The 21,466-nt window shown below is 35.0% G+C and overlaps 1 protein-coding gene across 2 annotated transcripts; it reads right to left on the bottom strand.

Annotated features, from left to right (window-relative positions):
* Positions 1-1,891: 1,891 nt before the first annotated feature.
* Positions 1,892-20,062, bottom strand: LOC113230127 (peptidyl-alpha-hydroxyglycine alpha-amidating lyase 1-like). Of its 2 annotated transcripts, XM_026463905.1 has the most exons (9): positions 19,865-20,062; positions 19,687-19,789; positions 19,228-19,465; positions 17,346-17,474; positions 16,441-16,592; positions 12,988-13,185; positions 9,795-10,076; positions 7,583-7,720; positions 1,892-2,069 (listed from the first exon to the last, which is right to left on the bottom strand). In XM_026463905.1, exons 1-9 carry the CDS (start codon positions 19,952-19,954, stop codon positions 1,909-1,911), a joined length of 1,491 nt encoding a protein of 496 aa, XP_026319690.1. In that variant the 5' UTR covers positions 19,955-20,062; the 3' UTR covers positions 1,892-1,908. The 2 variants fall into 2 exon arrangements, with proteins under 2 accessions (XP_026319690.1, XP_026319691.1); XM_026463906.1 differs by lacking the exon at positions 7,583-7,720.
* Positions 20,063-21,466: the final 1,404 nt, after the last annotated feature.

Genomic DNA, 21,466 nt, shown 5'->3' with positions numbered 1-21,466 from the left:
TTCATTGGAGGTATCGAAATATTAATTTTTTATCCGTATATATTGTTGGTATTATTATCATTATCATTGTTGGTAAACATGCGAGTTAACAGAATAAATGTATTATAAAATGTTGTGCCATTTTTTTATTGCTTTGAGTTTTTCATGAAAAATTATAAGCTAGTTTTATGTTTAAAATAATTTTTTACGAGACTTCATATGTGATTTTAAGACTTAATTGTTTCAACTGATATTCCTTTTAGACTAAAACATTATTTTAGCAAAAGTGGTGTTTGGTTTAGAAAACTGAATAATGCCAGTAAGTTAAATATAATATCAACATTAGAAAGGTAAAATGTCTAACATGCATTTGGAAAATATTACAGGATTTCGAGTAATTTTTTTAAGAAAAAAAATAGTAACTCTAATTTTATTTTTTATTATATTTTTTATTTTTATTTTATTATATTATATATTTATTTAGACAGAGTAAAATGACATTGGCAGGGTTGCCAATTTTTTCGTAAAATTTTAAATAGTTATATGTAGTTGTTGTCGAAAGTGTCTGCTTTTTCATACAACAAATGAAGAGTTGTTTTTTTTTTTCTTAAAAAATCTTTAAATCCCTCTCCTGTAATACTTTCCAATTGCACGTTTTACCTTTCTAGAGACAATATTTTCGAAAATTATACTAACAAAATAGTGATTTTATATCTACTTATTAAATGAACAAAGGGAATGGATACGTAAATGAATACTATGCTGCTTAGAGCTCGGTTATTTACCTAATTATCTTAATAATAATCTCACTAAATCTATTTGTTTGGTGCTCTGTTAGTATGTTTTGATATATGATTACAAATCCTTTACAATTTAAGGCTATTCGTTGATTATTTGCTAACGTTAGACACAAATACTAATAAATCTTGGCGCTTTTATTCTTACTAGATAGATTTTTATAACTATAATAATGTCACTACTTATTCTTCTTCGTAGGTATCCTTAACAACAATGATAATATTCATGAATACATTTTGTACAAGAAGATTTTTGTACGAAGATAGAGAAATATCTCGTATATTGTGCGAAAATTTTAAATTTAAGTGACAGGCCGTTATTAGTTTTCTAGATTATAAAGTTGAAGGTTAATTATTCGAGCTTTAGGTACCTTTTGTTACAGGAAGGAAGTAGTACTTAAAAAGATATAAATTACAAGGAACTGACGTATCTGTTGTACACAGTTCATTACACCTATCATCAAAGATCCATCTTAGTACTCGCTTCGTGTCATCCACTGTCTCTTTCTGGAATAAATTGGCTTAAAGTACAAAGCCGCTGCCATAAAAGAAACATAAGCGCGCCAATTTGTTGTATTGTCAAAAAATTTAAATAGTGACGCATGGCGGAAATTGAAAACGTCTTCTCAAACAGTGGTGCCAGATTAGGCGACTTTTCGCCATTTAGGCTTCTTCGAGGGGTCGTACGGCGACTAAAAATTAGGCTATGTTTGAAATAGGAAAAGGTGATTTTAGGCTACTTAATAAAATGTCTGGGGAATTACAAACTTGATTTGTGGGGAAAGGAGTTGTAAAACAATTCGTTTGGGGGCTTAGGTATCTCTACGCGTGGGGAATTAGGGAAATAAGAGAGTATAGTATAGCCATATTCCCAAATTTCCGACAGCAAGCAGAATTGTGGATTTGTTTTTCTTGATTTTTAGGGATTTTATGGCTTGGGCGAATATCGGTTACTTAACACACATAAATTGGCAAGTTAACTTCGCAAAAGTCCGGCAACACTGTTCTTAAAATGAACTTTCAAAGGTTTGAAATGATGATTCTATCATTTGCGACAGTGGGACCAACCTTTAGACAAAAATAAAAGTATGACTTGTTAGTTGCACTTGAAATGACGTTAAATATGATGGCATCACGCGTTAGCCGGCGGTTGTGGCGGAGGCAGCATCGGTGATGGTTCTTCATCAGAGTCATCCGAGTGCACTCGTGTGAATCTGCGACGTTCTAACAGCCTGCGGAGCTTGAATTCGCCGTGGCCGTACTCCCAGCGACGCCGCGTCATGCCTTTGCGACCTACGGGGAGGTGTGGTTAGATATCGTAGGGTGTATTAAAGATTGTTACCGTTTTAATTTGCGTCGACTTGTTATATATGTATTGTTATTTAGTAGCACTAGAGGTGCTTGTGAAAGAGTTCGTCCTGGGTAGTACTGCCGCCTATTGCTGGTAAAATCAGCATTACTGTATTCCGGTTTTGAAGTTAAGGGTGCTGGTGAAATTACAGGTACATGGGACTTGTCACTTTATGTCTCAGGGTGACAGGTGCAGTGGCAGTGCCCCTCGGATCCTTGTGATTTAAAGCTCTGAGTGGCACTGCAACTGTTATGGATAGGCGTGTAGCTTACCATCTTGTTCATCCCGTCACTTAATATTAAAAAAAATATTTTTATTTGCTTGGCAATAAAAAAGTAAAATACTAATCACAACATTTGGTAGGATTCCCACTTCTCAACTTTTTACATTTTTGGGTATGTTTTCTTTTTAATACTGCTTGACGGTACTTTATTGTCAGCACTTTACCTGCATTACTCTAGCTAACATACAATAAAATTATTAATAATATATTCAAATATTAATAATTTAGGTGCACACCGGACTTAAAATTTAAGGAAAAATTTGCAAATAATGATCTTGAATCTTGGTGCATTAAAGCTTAAAGTGCCATGCTATGGTGCAGAAAAAAAAAGACAAAAAGCTGCTTCCAATAAATATATTTGGGTAAAATATTACAATCACAATCTACTTAATACTAGCTAGTCACTAACACAATAAGCAGTATTTGTAAATAGTAACAAAATTGTAAAATACAAAAGTTCCTTCTGGAATTTAGTTAAGTGCGAAAATAATTACCCGACCAATTTGTTAATTTACCAATTAATAATTCGACCCCTCCTACGTAAAGTATCGCATGTCGAAATTGCCAAGTTTACAGGGTAGCGTTTTACAGTTCTGAATTCACTTGTTACTCATATAGAGTGATCATCTAACCGATATCTAGAATTTTATAATACTGTATGTGAGTAACGAGCTTTGCCGAATAAAACTAAGAAATGCTAAAGTAACGTGTTATGCTCATTTCAGTGAATTGAAAACTTTAAAGCGCTCCTATGTAAACTTGGCAATTTCGTCATACGATACTTTGCGTAGGAGGGGTCGAATTTGTCACAAAATTGTCGTTATTTTTTTTCCTTTACTGTATATTGACCGAATTTACGATAAGATACTAATCTTATTTTGCAGTAGTCCAGTTTTTATAAAGAGCTATTAAATATTAATACTATATTTATGTATATCAACTCTGTGTCGGCTGAGGTGTCATTTAGATTTCGAGGTACAGCTCAAATTTTTCCTGTATTATTCCATTTCCAAATTCCCTATTGGGTACCAATGACGGGGACTAAACTGCAAAAATGACCATGGTACTAAATTAAAATTTTCCCCGTTTTAAAAATAAGTTAAAATACCTTGTAAGTGGCTGTAACGTTTTCCGCGAAAAGCCACATAATGCAATGAAAAAAAAAAAGACTATAATTTTCTTTATTTTTTATTTACTTCATGACCATGGATTCAAGTCCTTCAGTCGACTATAATCATCGGCATATAAGATGATACCATCTCGTGAACCAAGACCATTTACTTAATTGATTTGGCCTTACTAATTCTTGAGCCATATGATTTGGCATTACTAATATGTGGATATTTTGACAATCTCAAATAATACATAACAAATGAGTAAATGTTGATGTGTACCCTAGTGATATTTCATACATAAAGACTGTTGACTTAAGAAACATCTTAATATGCTCTTGAGATAGTTTTATTATACTGGGCATGAGACTACATGTAACGTGAATAGTTCCTCTGTTCATCTTTCTGACAATTTTCCAAGTTCTTAAATACAAGCGTGTCTATTTTGTGTCGTTGTTGTTTTGAGCGTTATATTGAGATTATTTATGAGTATAGAAGTTTTTTAAATGCAATAGCAGGCCGGTATAAAATTGACGTAGTGCTTTCGCGTGACGACATTTGTCATATACCTTAGTTAGAGGATGGCCTTTGACTATCTCTAAGGTATATACTGGCCTTGGTATTTTTTTTTATGTCGTAGACTTGTACTATAAATAGTTTGGTACGAAATTAAATTCCAGATTTCTAAACGAAAAAAGAAGGAACTTAAATATTGAGACTGGATAAGACAAAGTTAAATTAATCAACAGGGAAAGAAATTACTGGTTTTGTGAAGATATAAACTAGTTGTAACTTATTAAGTACTAACAACAAGTGAAGGTTAAAAATACAACTGTATCCTGTCTCTGACAAAGAAACTTTTTTAAATTATTTCATGACTTTGGACTCAAGTCATTCAGTCAATATTAGAAAGAAACTATGGTGTGTTAGTCTACGTTTTAGGTATGCGATGCGTGAATGTGGTAACATTTCCGCTCTATTCTCAGGTACAGAGTCAAAGGGGCTTTGGGGGTATTATGTTAGCCAAACAATTTGAGACTGGAATTGAGTACCCAAAACGTACACTAGGGTAAAAAGTGCCAGACAAAGGCGTCTAGTAACTCATTATTATGCTATAATCGAATTTTAAATAAGAGATACAAACTGATTTACTGCTGAGTTACTAATGTTATTTTGAAAAATACTGTTGCCATGTTTACTTGTTTAGTGATGTGTTTAGTTCAATTACTGAAACGAATCACTGAAAAAGAAAATTTAAAGACAACATTTTGTCATTTACATAAATCTATTATAAAATTTTTGATTTTTTAAATATAATTCTTTGATCACTGAGTGACTCAGTGAGAACGATCCTTTAAGACAACACTATTTATGTCATAAAATCTGGCAACCCATTAAACGGTAGTTTATTATTATATTTAATTAAAAATCCGATTATAACTTCAGTGCTAGATGTATTATATATATCATGTTCCTTTTCGTTGTCACTACACAAGAAAAGGACAGAAGACTAAATTTCAGTTTCAGAATCAGAACCATTCATTCTCACATGCCACGAGTAATAACCATCATAGTAAAGTCTTATTAAATTCACCATTGTGAAATTATTTAATCTGTCGCTACTTTGACAGCTCTAAACTGAAATTAAATCCATTGTCCATTATAATGACAACGATTATTAAGTTGCATTTTCCCGAATCGACAGTACCTGGCTAGTAAGTGGAACATGATTCATATATTATATACAAAACTATAAAAATAAATGCTCTATGTAGTATGTACGCAGTGTATGTGAATAAACAAGAAACATTAAATAAAAAAAACATAAAAGTTATAAAATAAGTTAGACAAATCTCAGATTATGCGCAAATGAGATCAATATTAATTACAGTTTCAAATCTTCATATTATGTATATGAAGATTTACATAATACGTATTTTTTATTCTATTAAATAATAAATTAAGTTTCATATGCAATATCTAATTGTACCATTTCAAATATTTATATTATGTATATTAAATACGTTTTCTTTTATTCTATTAAGTAATAATTTAAGTTTCAAATGCCATTGTTAAATTATTGCTCAGCTTCAGTTCTTTATATTATGTATATTGCATACGTATTTTCCATTATATTTAATAATAAATTAAGTTTTAAATGCAATAGCTTATTACAGAATTTCAGATCTCTATATTGTGTATGCATATTACATATGTATTGTTTATTCTTAAAGTAGTAAATTATATATAAAATGTAATACGTACATATGGAATGTAATCAGAAAATAAAAGGTTAGTGCAATGTTGGCTTACGTCTGATCTTTAAAATGAAATTGTATATTAACAAGTCTTCAAAACAGATGCTAAAGTATCATGTCTCAAAATCGTCCAATTTGTAAAAGTTAACAAAAAAAAAATACTAAAAAATTGTAAAAATCATAAAAAGCCATTGAAATAATAGCACTAATCACAATTGTAATTGCAAAATTTATATTTGATTTCAATAAATAATTACACAAGCCTACGGGACAGCATCCTCGTGAATAATTCATAGTTTGAAAACTTCATAGCTGAATAATTTTGAAGCGCTAACACCAGAAATCAACACCATCAAACGTAAAAACCAGCGGTGGTCCGTTTTATTTGTTTGTAGCCGTATTTTCCAGCTTCTCGACAGTTGTGTGATGAAGATAAGTTATTGTTTAGTTCCTATAATGTCCTTACTTTGTAAAAGCGACTGTGGCCATGAAACTAATACTCTATATACATTACTCGGATAACTACTACTATAGTATGCTTATTTTTTCGCTGCAGACTCGGGCATAATATAATGTCGGAGCGGGTCAGCGATATTGCGCTTCCTGTCCCATTTACCAGTAGGGTACGGCCATTTTGTTTAAACGCACGGCTGTGCATTACTGCAGTTGATGAATTAATGGTCGATATAGACGACGTTTAATTTTGTTGTAATACTGAAAATAGGAACCGAAATAAAAAATATTTGAGTTGTTAATACATACAATACGAATTAAATATACAAATTTACAATATTAAAAACCTGAAACTAGTAAAGAAATCAATACTTCCTAATTTCACAGGATCTTTAGTTTCTCCTTTCTCCGAGTCTTTAGTGACTCCTTTGTTTTTATCGATAATGAGTTTGCGCACGAGTCGCGTACGCTCAACACTAAGCAAGTGGGAGAGAGAGAGCGCAATATCACAGGATTTAAGTAAGTGTGTATTAACGACGGTAAATAAGAAATGACTAACGAGGGTCCATTAGAAGCCCGAAGCCAAAGGCTGAGGGCTTCGGAAACTCGAGCTTTGTATTTGTTTACCGGCCGTGATATATACAATGTTTTTCATCACATTGTCGTGGAAATAAATGCAATATAAATTCACAACACAACAGTCATGGATTTTGATTTTTTAATTCTTCCATAGATAATAATACAACTCGAACTAATATGTTGTAAAAAGCAGACACACATACAGCCATGATGGATTGTAAAAGAAAAATTTTTTATAGAAAATAATTAAAATCAATTATAAGAAATTCTTAATAATAAGTATTAAATTTAAGTAGTACGCGACTGGATTAAATTTCTGTTTAGATAACGTTTTAAGCGAATGTTTTAATTTTGAACATAAGTAACCTCCTTGCTTGAACTTGAACCTGACCTATGTGAGGAAGTATACCGTGCTACAATAAAAAAAAAAACTCCTTACCGACCATGTCTGTAACGGAAAGAAAGAAGGCCCGAGTGTTTTATTTGGGGCATGATAATCAAGTTAGCCACTATGTAATCTTACTATTTACGAGCAAGTGTGATGAAAATACCTTGCTATACCAGCTAAGCGTTAAACCCTGTAGGCGCCTACACTCGACGTTTGACAGAGTTAGCCAATAGATTAAGCTACACGTGAGTGAGTTTTGCCACTGTAAGTTTACGGTGGAATGCCAACTCTCTCATGTCGAGAGCCTATGAAGTTTTCAAACTATTCCCCCAGCAATCTGCCTACCCCACGAGCGGCTCTGCCGCGGCGTCTTTTCTCTTACCCTTGTTGCGCGCTCGCAGCAGCGCGACCGCGGCGAGCGCCAGCAGCGCTGCGCCTGCGGCGGCGGCCGCCCCGCCCAGTGCGCCGCTCCACTGTTTCGCTAGCCCTGTTGCGACTGACGGCCCGCTGTTCGACACCTCTGCAACAACCATTTCTTGCTTTCTTTTCAAATTCCCTTTCTATTTCTTTCAATCGAGGCTATCAGCGCAAAAGTGGTGTAAACCACATTAATTTTTTTTCTACAAAATTACTTTAAATTGTTCCAAAGTATACATAATTGGATGCTATGTTTATGTATAAAAAAATTTGCGCTCATAGCCTCGTTTCATACTGGTTTAATAAACAAGCACAACTTAGGTGAACTTAGTTGTATTATACCCAATGAATATTAAAGGTTAGACGAAATGAAATGAAAGTTAGTCATAAGCAAGCACTTTATATAAATGTATGTTTAGTCAGTCACTATATTTGATTTAGTTTTGATTATTTACGTATCAAACACGATAACGTTTTATGGTTTATTTAACTTTGTTCAAATAGGCTTCTAGAACTGTTTATCTATCCCGTTTTTGCGCAGTCAGGTTTTTGGTAATGATAATTTACTATTTTTACAGCAATTGATTTAAAATAAGGGAATTGAGTGCGAAAAAGTAAGAGAAAAGCAGATAAAATAAAAATTTAAACCATAAGCACAAAATTAGTACAATAACGTATTTTTAACTGACTTCAAAAAAGGAGGTTCCCAATTCTGTATTAATTTAGTATGTATGTTACGTGATTACTCCGGCATTTGTGAACCGATTTTGGTGATTTTTTTGTTTTGGAAAGAAGTTACCCCAGTATTGGTCCCATTTAAATTTGAAGAAAATATTCCACCTCTAAGGGTGGCAAACTAGGGGATGAATCCAGTTTCGCGCACTTTCCGGTAACTGATTTTAATAAAACTTGACAAATAGATGTAATTCCACGAACTTTTGAGGTCGGTTTTTTTGGTACTCTGAACTGAGATTATTAAATTTGAATTTACCCATATGATCTAAAACATTTTACTTAACTAAACCAAAAGCAAATAAATATTGCTCACCATGTTGTCAACACCGTGGGCGCGAAATGAGGACGTCTTCGATTCCCGCTTGGACCAATTTTTGAAAACGAACTTTTCAAAATTTTTCTACTTTCGGGGTTCTGAGCAGTGCCCAAAGTTAAAGGTACTCATAATAAAGGGAATTGTAATTTTTTGTATAACTTGATCTCCTTCAAATTAGAACATACTCAAGTTCCAGTAAAAAATACGGTGAATATTTTCTTTCATACATATTTGGCTTTTTGTTATTAGATGTGTCTATTATAATAATAATATAATAATAATAATAATAATAATGCACACACTCAACATAGCCCCGCACTAGGGAAACCCTGTGTCGCGGGTGCCATGGACACACACATAGACAACCACAAATTTACACCCAAACTCACGAGAGAAATAAATATAGGCCATACAAATATTTCTCCCGGCCCGGGAATCGAACCCGGAGACCTCTGCGTGGCAGTCCGGTATGGTAACTGTTCGGCCACGGAGGCAGTTAGGCAGTATTATGAATGTTGTGTACAATTATGACAAGTCAGTATTTATGCAGAAAATTAACAGGCCGTCTCGGAGACCCAAGGGCTGGCCAGATACCTTGCCCAACGTATTAGCATAGCTATACAAACACAGCCAGCATTTTGGGCACCCTGACACAGGGGCCCAATTTTATTAATTTAATTTAGTGCGAGTTTTACCTTGCCCAATGTATTAGCATAGCTAAATAAATGTGGTACACTGCCAGCATCTTGGGCACCCTGCTGCAGCCCGATTCTATTTATTTAATTTATTCTATTCATTATTAACTTTGCACAATATAATTAGCACAGCTTTATAGCTATAGGAAAGAAGGAGTACCTTCTGTATAAAAGGGGAACGTTGTCAGTATCTTGGGCACCCTGCCACAGGGTTCCAATTCGTTTAATTTAATTTTAGCTTAATTTTTAATAGTTTTTATTGTATTTTCATACATTCCTTGTACTAAATAAATAAATTAAAATAATTTTAAAAGTTATTTATATTATGTGGTAGGTATATTAAATAAAAAATAAATAACAACACAAAAAAAAAATTATATATTTAAAAAATTGTAAATAAATAAAAATAAAAACAACACAAACCTACTCACCTACGGTCGCTGTAGGTTTCACTGGTACAGAAACATTCTGGTCTTCATTCCTACTGTAATTTTTCAACGTCTCATCAATAAACTTATATGCTCTATACGGGTTCAGTTCAGCTACATATACTTTGGAGCCATCAGCAGAGGCGACGACATCGTGGGGGTTGGCGAAGCCCTGATCCGGGGCGAAGGTCTGGATTAATCGACCCGACCTGAAGTCTACGACGTAGCCTCGTACTGGGACCTCTTGTTCGGGCATGGGGCCGTTTACTATGTAGAGACGGCCTCCTGTAAAATAAGAAAATAGAATAAGATAGAATATCTGAAAGAGCGTTTCAGCTTTGTCATGTCCCAGGATAAGCCTTCTCGCTCTCTCGTTAGGTCCCAATTATCTTTTCCATCATTCAATTCCGGTTTTTATTCTCACCCCTTTACTGTTCATGCGGTCAGACTTTGGAACGCACTTCCCGTTACTGTACATGACAGTAAATCCTTAGCTATCTATAAAATGAGAGTCAAGTAGCACTATTTATCCTCTCTTTCATCCATTTTATAGATATTATAATATGAAATATGTATTTATGTAAGTATTTATATAGTCCGTAGTAATTTAATATTTTTGCTGTTTTTTTTATTATTATTTTATTACACAATTTCATTTTGTTTTGTTGTGCACGTAAACCCGTTATTTTTTTGTTTGTGTTTTCCGTTTTACCAAATGTGATTTGTGTTTTCCTGTACAATAAATAATTACATAAATAAATAAGTACTGGGACGCAACCTAGGGAATTTCCTGCGCTACGAGTACCAGAGCAATGGATTTAAGAATCTAGAACACCCAGACGAGAACCAATTTTAAAAAGTTAGTTTTTTTAATTGTTTCTCGTATTGGTTTTAGTAGGCGTCGAAATTGGGACATCCTCATACAGCGCTTAGTAATGATTTATTGCCTGAAGGTGTCTATGTGGGCACGAACATCAGCTCGGCACGCTACTAAACACTTCCGCCAGAAGGGTGTGCTGCAGGACAGGCGGTTTGCCAGTAAAGTGGCGATAGTGAGTCAAGACCTGGTTGGCCAGTAACTTGGCGTGAGTAAATTAAGACCTGGTTGGCCAGTAACGTGGCGAGAGGGATGGGGTCGTCAGGGTCGTTGAAGACTTCTCTGGGTCGACAGTACTACAAGCCAGTGGGGGTAGGTAATTGCAAGCAGGGCATTAGGGGGGTGAGGAGCAGAGTCGAAGTAGTTTTCGATGCCAGTTTCATGAATTGGGCTATTGTCCGAAACACCTCACCAGTCATAGGGCTCATACAGAGTGCAAGCGCGGGTCTTGGCGTCTTCCCTTTCACAATGCCGAAGCGGCTACGAACGGGTAGATCCACATCGTCGAAATCGCAAACAGACGTTAGACGCTAGACCACGCACTGTGAAAGGTACGGGCAGACCGAGCCAATAGATGCCGCGCCCGCAGCCGCCACGATACAGGCGCTGGCGCGCACAGCCATTGTAAACGCAACGAGCTTCTACGTATATTTACTTTACACGCACCCGCGCCTGAGGCCATTCTGAATAATGAAGACCTTATACTAATCATATTAACACTTGCTTGTGCTTCTCATGATACTAGGGACGATGCCATCTACTGGTGGCGCTTGGTACTAAAGTCTGTTCCAATTAGTGTTGGGTAGGACATGAAATTAAAATGCGTTTGAGGGAGTACCTCATTTGAAAAAAGGCGGTACAATGACCTACTTCAAATGAGGTGAGGTAGTGGTAAGAATATTTGCATCTATGGCAATGACTCCACTGACAGGGAATATTAAGCACATTTTCATAACTTGATGGTATCAATCAATTGGATAACTTAAGTGTTATGATGTAGCATAAATAAATGCTAATTTTTTTTTAGTACTATGATAGTATGATCATATTATGTAAAATCAGCTAAAAAACGAGCAGTGCAGGACCATTGTTGCATTCGTTGAATTCGAAGCAGAGTGTGACATGAGTGAGGTTGTGACATGAGGCTATGACATGAGGTGAGGTGTGAGGTGGGACATTTTTATGACATGAGGTGTTGTGACAAACTGACCAAGCGAGTGGTACAAACGAGTTGCCTCGTGTATGAGTAACTCAACACTAGTTCCAATCCATTTTGAACGAAAAGTAAACAAAACGGTTTGGTTAAAATTGTAAAGCAATCACTGAACAAATCGAAAATGTGATCGAATATTTCGGACATTTCGACATAATATTTCATCACTTCTTCCAGCAATATTCATTTGAGTTATTCAATTGTGAAATAATAATCTCAGTAATAGTCTCAGAGTACTAAAAAAACCGACCTCAAAAGTACGTGGAATTACGTCTATTTGCTAAGTTTTACTGAAATATCCTTAAATTTGCCACTATACAGGACTTGACACTGGAGATAATAAAAATCGGTTCTTACTACTCAAAGTATATGGAGAGAAAAACGCCTTGAATTGGAGAAATAGCAAAATCAACCATTAAAATAATTGCTCCTTAGTAAAATTTAGGCGTTATTTATAAAAACGAAAGTTCATGCGTGAATAGCCACCCTTAGAGGTGGATGATTTTTTTCAAAATGAAATGGGACCACTATGGAAGTACCCCCTTTCCAACAAAAAAAGAATAATGAAAATCCGTTCACAAATACCGGAGTTATCGCGTAACATACATACAAAAAAAACATACAGTCGAATTGAGAACTCCTCCTTTGTTGAAGTCGGTTAATAAAAATATATAAATCGTGAAATTGTATTTGAAAAAATGTACTCCAAAAGTGAGGTTATCTTCAATGAAATATGTATGAATAGTCTATGGTTGCATAGTGTTGTACAAACAAAAACCTTCGGTTCATTCAATAAAGGTGTTTATTACTGATTAGTAAGTCGAAAATTTCAATCGCAATTGAATGATTTGAAGGAGGATTTAAAATTAAGATTTCGGAAATATTAAATATGCTTTGGTTAATATGGTTATGTAAGGAAAACCGCTAGTATGATTCAATTAACCAAATCGATTCATTCAATTAATTAATCGATTTGTAGTTGTCAGTATAATTGGCCATCACTAAACAGTCTGTGGTCGGGTCAGTGACTTGTTTGTTTACTTTTGTTTAAAATGGATTGTAACGAAGTATAAATATGTAGTGGTGGCGTTACAGTATATACTGACCGCGTACAGGCGAGTAGGCGACGCTAAAAATTCTGGGTCCTATGAGCCAGCTGTGGTATTGCTGCACGAAAGTCCCGTTGTCTGTTCGGAAGCAGGCCACACAACCACGTTCTCTATTCGCCACGCATACCTGCCCCTTGTCTTCAGCTAATGTTAGGGCGTGGGGCACTGTGAACACGAAGGGGGACTCGCCTTTTCCTGTAAAATTATTCGTTTGCGCTTAATTCCTAATTAGAATGTAATAATAATAACGCACTCATTTATAGTCCCGCACTAGGGAAAGGTGTTCATGGCACACCCTACAAATTACACCCAAACTAACGAGACAAATAAATGTAGACCATACAAATATCTATCTCGGCCCGGGAATCGAACCAGGGACCTGTATATGGCAGTCCAGCATAGTAACCTTACGGCGATGGAGGCAGTTAAATGAAATTCAATATTAAAGTTACAACGATAACACACAACATGTAAGTATAATATAATTAGTTAAAGTACAACGGGCGGTCTTATTGCGAAATGGAATTTGTTCCTGGCAGAAAATTAGGGGATGTAAATATATCATCAACAATAGTACTACAAATAAATAAAATTATATATAAACAATTTATAAAAGTTATTTTTCATTGGTCCTACTGGGATCGAACCTGGAACCTCAGCACACAGCGCCCATAATGTAAACCGTTAGGCCAACGAGGTCTGCAAAATATAATACTCGTACCTATTGAATATTATTTACATATACATTAAAAATTATACATAAATATAATATTTAGCACCAAATAGATGCATTTTTATTAAGTACCTACGTGAAATGATTTGTATCTTTTCGACTAACCCTCTGACCTTAAAGGGCTGTTAGAGGGCTCCAATATTATAATATCGTTATGTATTACGACGGTCCTGATTTAATCAACCCTAACATATTTAGTGGTTTGCTATCTCATTTCGAAACACGTTCCGTCTAATTACACTTCATCTATAACGCCTCGTCAACGGTAAATTTAACCTCGGCTTTCATTTACGCTAAAGCTTTTGCATACATATTTTATATCGCCTCTGGAAAGGTAAAATGTCTAACGTGCATTTGGAAAATATTACAAGAAAGCATTTAATTTTATTTATTGTATGGTAAAGTTGACACTTTCTAGTTTTCTACATAACAAATAAAATTAGAGTTATGAGTTTTTTTTTTCAAAAAAGAAAAAACAATTACTTTAATACGATTTCTGTAATATTTTCCCACTGCAAGTTAGACGTTTTAGCTTTCCAGTGTCGATATCACATACATATATCTAGATAGACGCCGCAAGTGTACGTACTTCGCGTGCCCAAAGTAAGTGAAATTCACTTAGTTGCCGCTCCTACACTTCAGAACGCGCTCGACCGTTATCGTACATAAACACCAGTCGAAAACGCGAAAAATGCAGAATTGTGCCATTATAAACTGCAAAAGCACCATAACTGTGGGTAAAGGGGTAAACAGGGACGTATCCTGCCACGGGCAAGTGATTTTGTAATCAGAAGATGCATAATTTATTTTAAAAACAATTATTTTGGTTTTGTATGAATTTCGAGAAAACAAATATGCAACCGAGTGTATGCCTCATGATTTGTAATATATTGCGGTTTTTACTTGGTACGATATATTTTTGCAGCACGCTGCCTGAATGTCCGAATATAGTGAGTAAATAATTACATACATTGCCGGATACGTAGTACGAGTAATACAAAAAGTATATAATGCAAAGAATTAACAGTGTGCTATAGAGACAGCGCACTGTTAATTATTGACCAACTCCAGGTTTTTATAAAGACAACCACCTGGAATTGGTCATACGTATAAGTTCGTTGCTTTCGAGGACGAAGGTGGTCTAGTTTATCACACCTAAGATGCTATCCAAATATGCAGAGTTAGAAACTGGAGAAATAATAAACAAGTCACAAAAAGTTCTTAGGTTTTCGCGATTGTTACACATAGGAAATGAAACTATTTTTCCGGATTTAAATCGCGTATATTTGTTTTTTTCAAACAATCAACCGTGACCATGGGACCTGTAAAGGGCCCGAAACGTCGGTTTGTTTGAAAAAACAAATATACGCGATTTAAATCCGGAAAAATAGTTTCATTTCCTAAGTCACAAAAATTTCAGACGAGGCCGTCATTAAGAAAACCTCTTGTGATTAATAAGATTTTACCATATTTTGTCAGCAGTAACACACCAACAGAAAACCATCTGGTAAAATTAATTAAGACAGTCGCAAGTTCATATATTGAGGTGCGTTTTCATTATTTAAGTTAATCGATAAGATCTTCTATTACAAAAATATGTTATATAATAAGCTCATTTTATTGGAAGGATAATAATTTTAATATTTTAAGTCGATTAAAAGTTCTTCATTTTTTTAAGTAATCAACATTTTTCAAAATCAAGAAAAATAATGGACTTAACTATCTTATTCTAGTATTTTTGTACTATATTAATATTACGACTACTTGTAATAAACAAATACTTGAACAAAAATTATTCTAGATTCATAGAAAAATTCGTGAGGTCCGTTGGTTCGTTCCGTGGCTTAGTTGGTATAGCGTCTGCCACGGTATGCAAGAAGACGTCGGTTCGAATCCGACCGGATCGAAGGAATTTTTTCTGAGTGTTCGATCTTTGTATTAATAATTATAAAAAATTATTCTATTTAGAATCGATTAATTGAATTGAATACGCGTAAACACGCGTATCGATTTAGAGCGAGCGGAAGGAGATTTCCTTCACTAAATAGTTGTTGTGACGTCATAGTGGGTACAAAAATGTGACATGCTTGGTTTTCATACAAATGGTCGATATTATACCTCTAATATCATTACATAGGCGGCCCATTATTTTCTATTTACGTTTAATCGTGATTGTCATTTGATCGAAAGGATTTTTAATTGTAAAGTACCATTCTATTATGATTTTATCCATGGCTTAGTGTACAGTTAACAGCACATGAAGCTATATACTTTTGTCCGAATATCGCCTTCAGTGCGACGGAATAAGATCCGTCAATGGGTAACTTGATATACTGCTGTCTGTACCTATATATTATGTCTATTGCAATCCTGTTCATTTGAAAAATGGAATGACGTTTGATCGAAATGTCATTTGGTCAAAACTATTTTATGGATGACTTAGGGTCGTATTGCAGAACTCTACTCAATGCTCAAGTCATTTAAAGCATTAGAAATCATACTCAAGTCCTTGCCATTAGGGTCGTATTTCCAATGCTTGAAATCGTACTCAAGTCCAGCTTCAGCATTGAGTAGAGTTCTGGAATACGACCCTTAGTTTGCGTACATTTGTGTCTATTTTAATTATGCGTTTTTTTATAGTTGTAAACGTATAATTATAAAACGTTTTTAATCATTAAAAATAACTATATTTGTAGTCAAAAGAGACATGTACTTACGTCTACCCCACTGTAAAATTCGAGTGCCATCAGGCGCAAACTTGATGATCCTAGTATTACAGTAACCGTCTGCTACGAAAAAGTCACCCGTCGACAACACAGCGACAGCGCTAGGCTTGCAGAAATGCGTTTCATCATTGCGGGGGACAAACCTAAAACAAATGTACAACCTCTTGAAATAAAGGGTAGATCTTGTTTTTTACTTCGGGATAAGTTCATAATAAGCGTTTCTTTTGTTGCAAACTTATGTGTGCAAATGGCACACAAAGTTGACTTTCAAGTAATAATATGCGTTACTGAAAAAATATTGACACGCAGAATGACCTCGATCACAAAAACGCTTAAGTGCAAAATACGTCACTTGTGTATTCAGCCTTGATGTCGTTTCATCTGGCGAAAGCGCGTATGTGATTAGCACTATTTAGGCACGACATACACTGTCGCTACATTTACCGAAATCAACAAATGCAGAAACGACTTCATGCAGAATGTCATTGCAATTAGTTTCAAACATTATTAAACTAGTACCGTGAAATTGTAATTTTACACATTATTTATAGTATTTTTAATTACATTTTGCGACCAATTATTAAAATTTTTATTGCTAATGCATATTTATTCATATTCTGACTGGTTTTTTTTCTTATCTTGTTCATAATAAAATGACGAATGCAAATGGTACAAAATTGAGTTTACCATTACAAGAAACATTTACGTAAATTAATTATTTACCACTTCCCAAACAACTTTGCGTACATATGGTTTTAGAGTTGTATAACCAGACAGCTATTTCAATGAGGATTCTTTCTATAGTACCAATATCCAGTAGATACTCACGCCTCCTTTAAAGTCGCTAAAAAAGCTAGTTCTATGAAACCTGTAATGAATTTAAGGGGAACACTTACTTCTCTCCTAATACCAGTGCAGGTTTTTGTCGATTATCTGGAGTGAATTTGAACACCTGATGCATGGCTACATCAGTGATCCATACATTGCCTTCCTTGTCCACTGTGATGCCATGAGGAATGTAGAATCTGGTGACGTAATATCAGTAAATAATAAATAAGACACGCACTCATAGCCACGCACTAGGGAAAGCCTGTGATGACGCGGGTGCCATGGACACACACATAGAACACCACAAATTACAACCAAACTTACGAGAGAAACAAATGTAGGCCATACCAACACTTCTCCCGGCCCTGGAATCGAATCCGGGTCCTCTGCGTGGCAGATCAGCATGGTAACCACACGGCCATAGAGGCAGTTAAATCATTCAATCAACGATTCCACACCTCAAAATCATGAATAATTTTGAAAAATAGACAAAAGAACACACATCGAGTTCTTAGGTTTTCGCAATTGAAATGATACTACTTTTCCGGATTAAAATCGCGTACATTTGTTTTTTAAAAAAAAACAATGTTTCGGGCACGTTACAGGTCTGATGGTCAGATTCAACCGTGAAAAAAACCGTAAAAGAAAATTAAACAAGTTGTTTCCAAAAATAAGTTACATTATTAGAAACAAAACAAACTTATTTTCTTTTATTTATTTGTATTTAAATCCAGTTCACTGTTCTGTTAGAGATGTTCATTTGTCTTTGTGTATCATCATCCGCTTAATTAAACATATCTCAGCAACTCAGCTATAGGTTAAAATTGTTATTAAGTCCTAATGATTAAATGGAAAGTCTTGGTCAATTGCGATTGTATCAATCGAGACATAGATGATTATAATTTGTAAATACAGGAAAGCTCAAGTTGTAAATTGAGATTTTTTTGAGATACGCACTTAAATCAAGAGCTAGTCATTTGAATAGGCTTTGTAATTATTATGAGCAGTAATAATTCACTGTATGTGCAGCACTTTAGTACTGAAATAAACAAATGATCTGTATTTGCCACTAATTACAACTCGAAAAGACCAACAGAATTAATAACAATATATTTCAAATAACAATAAGTGTCACTTAACTAGGGTTTTCTTAGCATGAATTGTCTTAATCACATCAGTAGGGTTAGCAAGACAAGCGCGGAATCTTTATGCGAGAATAGCAGTATCTCACGCTTTAAAACGCTCTTGCGCTCTGTTGTGCTAGTACTACAGGTTGGGGGCATCTTTGCCTAGAAGCGAGTATCAAATGTTCATTACAGGCAGTTGAGGAATTAAAAACTAAGGAAAATTACTCCTTTAGAGAGTAGTCCTAGTGCACATTCTTTAAATTAACTGTTAACAAAACTGCAGACTTCCTTATATATATTTATAACATAGTAGCAGTGGAGCTCCTTGTGAAAGTATTAGTCCAGGGAAGTACAGCCACCATACCCATTGTGCCGCCAACCAGTAGTGTGAACATTACTGTATTTCAATTTTGAAGGGAAAGGGTGCTGGTACTTGACAAATTTATGCCTTATGGTGACGCATGCTGTGGTAGCACCCCTCAGATCTTTGTGATATAACATTCTGGGTGGCACTGCCACTTTTATGCATAGGTGAGTCTTACCAGCAGGTGCACACCTTCTTCACTCCCTCATTCGATAACATACAGAACAGGTTTTCTTTGACAATAAAAACTAAATGAGTGCAGAACTTGAGTTTTATGCGTATATATATAATTTTTATTTACCTAACCTAATAAATAAACAAAGTAAACTACGAATCCATCCACTGGCAATTTTCTCATTATCTATTATGGTAAAGTGATAGGAGCTCAAAATTTTATATTATTATGATTATTACCGGCAATATCCACAAAAATAATGAATATTATGAAAATTTACTTACAGATTCTGACCCCACATATCAACAAGGCTTCCAGAATCATTGAAGGCCAGTATAGTGGCATGAGGTATGGGTGGTGTCCCAATATTCCGATATACATCTCTATCAGTGAATGTTGTAGCATCCCACACATTACTGGCTCTGTGGAACACAAGGACTCTGCCTGCATTGTCGAGAGCTACTCCAGAGACTTGTCCCATTTTGATTGTGGGGTCTGGCCAGTCTTGGACCCATTGTGGTGCTAAGAGGGAGACAATAAAATTGTAACAATTTACATGTAGTTTCATAAAGAAATATTAAATAGTTTGTAATAGTAGACTTTTTTCAGGCATAAAAACCCATATACAACAAAAACATTAAATAATAATAATATACTAACACAATAATAAAATTATATATATTATTATTTTACTAGTGACTTGACTCATTTTTCGTATATTATGATTTTTTTATGTAACTCACCATGTTCCAATTTTTCTAGTGCAATTTTAATTTTATTCTCGTTATCTTGCTGTTCTCTTCCATAATAGCCTCCACGAAAATAATCTTCTTCGGGATACTGTATCTACACAATAAAAAATTAAATTTGAAAAAGTTCCACATTTAAAAGTAGAAAAAAATCGGAAATAGAATTTCTTACCCTACGACCGCTTATTGAGTTTAGAACACACGACAACAAGAACAGTATTTCCAAGAAATATACGATAGAAGCATTGTAAAATAGTCGCATTTTTATTGCTTCTATAAAAAATCTACACTACTCCACGCACGCAACTTTTGTATTGTTATTTAATTTATTGATTGAGGTAAAATTAAATCAACAAGTACGGAATTAGAGGCGCGTTATCAATTTTATCAAGCCTAAAACAGGAGTGCGTGACGTATGAAATGATTGCTTTTTTATTAAGAGCTTTGGCTTGGATACAAGTACTATAACACCTTTGATTCTGACTCGTTTTTTACACATTCGTAATTCAGTGATTTAAGTTATAAAAACGTGCGCTCCTTATGATGCAGAAGAATTGTCGATGACTATCACTCTTGCCACTTTATAGGCCAACCGATCGCTAATCAGTTCAACTCCACACGTACCAAACGTCCTCGCCCCGGTGAGGTCGTAGAGCCACTAATTTCAGCATGTACACTAGTAGACTCTCTTTTACAGCACGACCTTCTGGAAGTCCCCAATAGCGCCCTGATCCGAGGGTTGAGCCCACTGGGAAGCCCTCAATCCCGCTACTTAGGTTTTAGTTTAGTTTTAACGAGTTAAGATCCTTCAGCTCGCCAATCCATCATCCGGTGGTATAGTCAAGGCTACTGTTGGGTAATTTTCTGAAAAATTTCAAAATTTTCATAAAAAATATGTAGGTAGATATGTATGTAAGTTATCCTAAAGACGTGTTCAATAAAAACTTTATTGAAGACGCTTCTATACATAAATAAACGCACCGTCGACTACTTTTGTACGCCAATAGGGTCACTAAGTTAAACATTAAAAGAAACTACAATCACGGTATAGAAATATGTAGAGCCACTCCGTACTTTGGGTCAAATTCGATGGCAGCCTCTCTTCTAAGTGTTACTCTCCAACATAACTGTATTGCGTATTTTTTTTTTTTTTATTTGAGTTTTTTCCCACAATTTGCAAAAACATCAATTTTAGTTTATTTTAATTAAATATAGGGGTAAGCGGTTAAATAAAACATAAGCATTAAAGTAAGAAGTCGTCCTGGAAGACTGGATTTGGTAAATATTGCTTAAATAATTTTTATTTCAAAAATATTCACTCGATCCCTAGACACTTTTGATGTGTGTATTTACAAGCCACTTTCACAACGCAACGGCGACAAAAAACCTTTTTATGTGAACTAGTTATTTAAGAGAAAGTGAAAACTTTGTTTTAATATTATAATGAAGATATCTATAAGATACCTGATAGATAAACGAAGACACGGCTCAACGGACTTATATCCAAGCCAAATCTCTGCAAAGTGTCCTCCAGAAGAAAAAACAGGCCTCACACTGCCGCGCAAATTTCAAACGCGCATAACAGGGGAGATTGAGAGGTTGGCTCTATTTTACTTAACAGAAGATTATTTTGTGGGATGTGCAGTGTCTTACCTGTATCACCTTAGCTCCTAAGGAATCTCAGTGTCTTCGGACCGTTTTTGGTACTCCGAAGTGTCCCGCCTTATTCAGTGTCTTTACCTATGATGCAAGGTGTGCAACGCACATGGGCGCA

Source organism: Hyposmocoma kahamanoa, unplaced genomic scaffold, assembly GCF_003589595.1.
Source record: "Hyposmocoma kahamanoa isolate Upper Pololo Valley unplaced genomic scaffold, ASM358959v1 63, whole genome shotgun sequence".
Lineage (NCBI taxonomy): Eukaryota > Metazoa > Arthropoda > Insecta > Lepidoptera > Cosmopterigidae > Hyposmocoma > Hyposmocoma kahamanoa.
The sequence above is the reverse complement of the archived record's forward strand: the minus strand, read 5'-3'. Positions and strand labels throughout refer to the sequence as shown.